General features: G+C 55.9%; 1 protein-coding gene across 1 annotated transcript in view; it reads right to left on the bottom strand.

Annotated features, from left to right (window-relative positions):
• Positions 1-3,963, bottom strand: part of CLEC3B (C-type lectin domain family 3, member B) — a gene marked incomplete at its 3' end in the record, with an annotated part of 6,228 nt that overhangs the window by 1,769 nt on the left and 496 nt on the right. The window contains exon 2 of the mRNA XM_010862417.1: positions 1,918-2,016. Coding sequence (XP_010860719.1) covers positions 1,918-2,016 — 99 coding nt within the window. The remainder of the gene's footprint in view (positions 1-1,917; positions 2,017-3,963) is intronic.

A 3,963-nucleotide genomic window follows, 5' to 3' on the forward strand; every position in this document is an offset into this window, starting at 1 on the left:
CTAGCCAGGCTTCGTTGCCCTTCCAGCCTGGCCCCACACTCTTTCCTTCCTTCTGGGGTCACTGTGAAATGCCACCTAGACCCCCTTGGGGTGAAGGCCTGACCACCCCAGCTGCTGGGAGCGCTCAGCCTCCCTTTGGGGATTGCCTCAGTGGAAGATAGCCCCTCGCCCACAGCGTGCCCCTCCCCAGAGCAGCCCCCACTCAGGGACCGGCCCATGAGCCCCCTTGTCCTGACTCAGGACAGCTCTGAAGGGCCCTTCCGAGGTCAGGGCTCCCTCTGCAGTCTCTGGGGCCTTCACTGAGATGCAGGGCACTCTGCCCACTCCTGAGTCCTGTCTCTTCCCTTCTGATCCTGGGTGCTGATCAGGTACTGGTCCTGGGAGGTGCTCCCTTATGAGCCTCCTGCAGGCTCAGCTCCACCTCAGGGCCGAGTCCTGGGAGCCGCACCCACAGCACTAACGTAGTCCTCAGTGAGTGTCAGTCCTCAGTGCCTTGCCATTGTAACTGGCATTTTGTCACTCTGGCCCACTTATGATCCGGTGGGTGCATGCTGGCCCTGCCTAGCTCTGCTCTTGCTCTGCCCTCTGCTTGGAATCCCTCTTTATGTTCCTACACCTGCTTTGAGGGTGCCAGGGAATACACTGATAACGTGAATACATTGAGGCCCCCAGAGCAGGGCCCCCTGGGTCACCTGTGTTTCCTTGTGCGTGGCAGAGGCTTGCTAGTTGGGGGCCTCACGTGCGTTTGTTGATTGGGGGAGAGGAAGGGCAGGTGGTGGGAGGGAAGGATTTCTCCCCTAACCCCTCATTCTCTCAACTCTTTGGCTAGGTCAGCAGAGCTCAGGAATGCTTTGTGAGGGGTTCTTGGCAAGGTGATTTGCAGATTGTGGTAAAGGAAAGGGTGATGAGAGGGAGAAGGCCCCCAAGAGGGGGTGTTTGGATCTCTGTATGCTGTGGACTTTGCACAGGGAGGTCCCCACGACATTGCCCACCTCAGAAGGCATGTGGCATCTGGGTGGCATGGTCTTTGCATAAGTGGAGAGCTGAGTCATGAGACCTTAGAGCTTGCCCTGCAAGTCCAGCCCCAGCCCTTCCACTTTACAGATGAGGAAACTGAGGCCCCGAACGGCATTGTGCTCATCTTAAACATTCCCCCATGTGTTAAGTATTACTGATCATCTGTATTCTGTGTCCTCCAGGGCAAGGTCACGAAGGAGTAGGTGAGTGTGAAGTGTGTGAAAATTGGAGACAATATGAAAGGGACTCGGTGGAGAGAGAGAGCGGGTTGTCCAGGCAGGCTGGCCAGGAAGTGCCAGGGCAGGTGGCTGTGAGCTGACTGTGTCCCCGGGCTCCACAGCTGGGTGTGTTGTCTATCCTGGCTTAGCTGGTTCGTGCAGGGTCAGGAAGACCAAAGCCCACCTTTCCTCACACCCAGCACGCACGGGGCAGGCCGCCTCCATTCCCACCCTAACCTGCACTTGCCAGCCAGGGGATATGGGCAGAACCAGGGCCTCTCTGTCTCAGCTCCCGTCTTTAGAATAGGGATGGTAAATCCTGCCTCAGTGTAGTGATGATGACTGAGAGTGGCTGCGGCAGCGCAGCAGACACACAGGTGTTGAGGCGCATGCCCTACAGGACCGCGGGGTCGGCTGGGTGCAGGGTCTCCTGGGGGCTCCAGGGCTCACGCTTCCAGTGGGCGGTAATGGATTCTTGTGGGCGAGTTTGTCCTTTTGGGACATTCCTGCTTCCACACATCAGGGCATCTTCCTGAGGCCTCCTTGAATCTGGTGCCCTGGACTAGGGGAGCCAGCCAGTTCCCTGGTGCTGAGCCAGAGGCTAGAGGCGCATCCCTGACTGCGGGCCCGAGCCCCTGTGTCCAGCACACCCCTGCCTGGAGAGACGGCCAAGTTCACTCACCCGTCTGCAAGGCCTGCTGCTCCTTCAGCAGGGCCACCTCCTGGGCCAGGCTGTCCAGCTGAGTCTTCAGCTCCTCCAGCATCTTCGGACTCACAGCATCTAGAAGGAAGGAAGGAAGTGGGGACAATCCCGTGATGAAGGCAGTAGGGATGGGGGCAGGGCAGGGACCGGAGGGGTGGACCACCGTCAGCCACCAGGGGACAGGGGATGACCCCCTGACCTTGATGTCCTGGCAGACTCTGTCTCTCCCTGTTCCTGCCAGTGGTCATCCAAGTGACTGCTCGTGATTTCCCTTCTGCCGGGGGCCCTCCTTCACTTGTTCTTGCTAACATGAGACCTGTGCTGCATTGTGTAGGAGGGGTCAGATGGGATGGCGACGGGCGGGGTGGGGTGGGGCTGCAGGCAGAGCCTTCAGTGACCCCCCCCACCACCACCACCACCATCATCCCAGCTCCAGAGGAGAACAGAGCACAGGAAGCAGGGCCGGGGCCCTGGAGACCTCCCAGGTGTGCTTTCCTGGAGGAACAACACAGACCAGCAGGGCGGGGGCTCCGGCTGCGGAACGGGGAGAGGCAGTCGGGCACATCGCTCTCGCGCTGCCTGCTGTTGTGCGGGCCTCCAGCGCCCTGGGCCTCCGTGGGCACTGCACGGAGACCACATGGAGCCGGGGTGCAAGCGTGACAGCTGGAGCGGGCCAGGGCATTGTCTGGTGTGACCTTCTTGTCCATGTGATGAGGTCTGGGATTTACACGTTGGAATAAATACATACTACATCTTTGGTAAACTTGAGAAATTAGCAACTCTTTTCCACATTCAAAAATTCTGTTATTTGCCTTTGGAACTGGGTATCCTTTACAAAGAACATCCTTGGTGGCAATTTTAGCTAACATTCGTGGACATACCACACATGCCGCGAGTCTTCTTTTTTTTAATGAACATTTTGTAGAAGGTAACACAGCCATATAATTTTTAAAGACCCAAACAGTTCAAAATGTTCAAGTCTCTTTCCCAGTCAATCTGCTCTCAGCTCTCTAGTTTCTCTTCCCAGAGATAATCACTGTTGCTAACTCTTGTGAATCCTTCCAGAAAAGTTCTATGCATATACAAGTAAATATGTATTTTTTTCTTTGAAGTAAATATATATATTTTTATATAAATCCCTTTTTCAAAACAAATGTTACCTAAGTATGCATACTGTTTTGAATTTTTTGTTGTTTACTTTATGAACTGAACCTTGGGGATTATTTCCTGTTGGCACTGGGACCCGTCCATTCTGTGTCTCCTGCCTGTGGGGCTCCATGTTCCTAACGTGCCCTTGCGTACATTGTCCGTGACCCTTGGGCAGCTGTCCATTTACAGTGGAGGCTCTGGGAGGGGCCTGAGGGCAGCTACGCCCCCTGGCCTTGCCTCGTCTGTGCCCTTGGCCCCAGGCCAGCCGTTCGGCTGCCTGCATCAGCATGCTCATCTCCTGGAGGGTGACAGCCCACTGCATTGCCATGGCACTTCACTAGTTTTGTCTCAACACAGCCCGGGGTGACCTCACTGCAGGCAGGGCTCCAAGGGCAGGCCTTGCTGAGGCCAGGGCCACCCAAGGACACCCGGGCCCAGAGGCCGCGGAGGGAGAGCAAAGCCGCCTCCACTGTCCTAGTTCAGCCTTGAACAGTTTCATTTCCTGAAGGCTGTGATGCACCACAGAACTACCAACTGTTCATTTTTCCTTCCCCTGTGCATTACGTTATACCCTGTGTTCCAGACGCCTTACGTGTTTTCTATTGTTAAATCCTCCCAACCAACCCTTTGAGCCAAGGCCCCCATCTCTGTTTCACAGTTGAGAAGCCTGAGGTTCAGAGACAACAAAGTGGAGCCTTGTCAGCCCTCCCGAGAAGAGTCGGATATCTCCAGGCTGCTGAGCCAAAGGTGTGGTTTCTCTTAAAATCTTGCGGTGGTGGGGGAGGAGTGTGTGTCCATTACGGTGATCTGGAAGGTTCTTTCCAATTCTAAGAGCCCGTGACTCTGACAGTTCTGACAGCTGCCCCTGCGGCTGGA

The sequence above is a fragment of the Bison bison genome, unplaced genomic scaffold, assembly GCF_000754665.1.
Source record: "Bison bison bison isolate TAMUID 2011002044 unplaced genomic scaffold, Bison_UMD1.0 scf7180017864482, whole genome shotgun sequence".
Taxonomy (NCBI): Eukaryota; Metazoa; Chordata; class Mammalia; order Artiodactyla; family Bovidae; genus Bison; species Bison bison.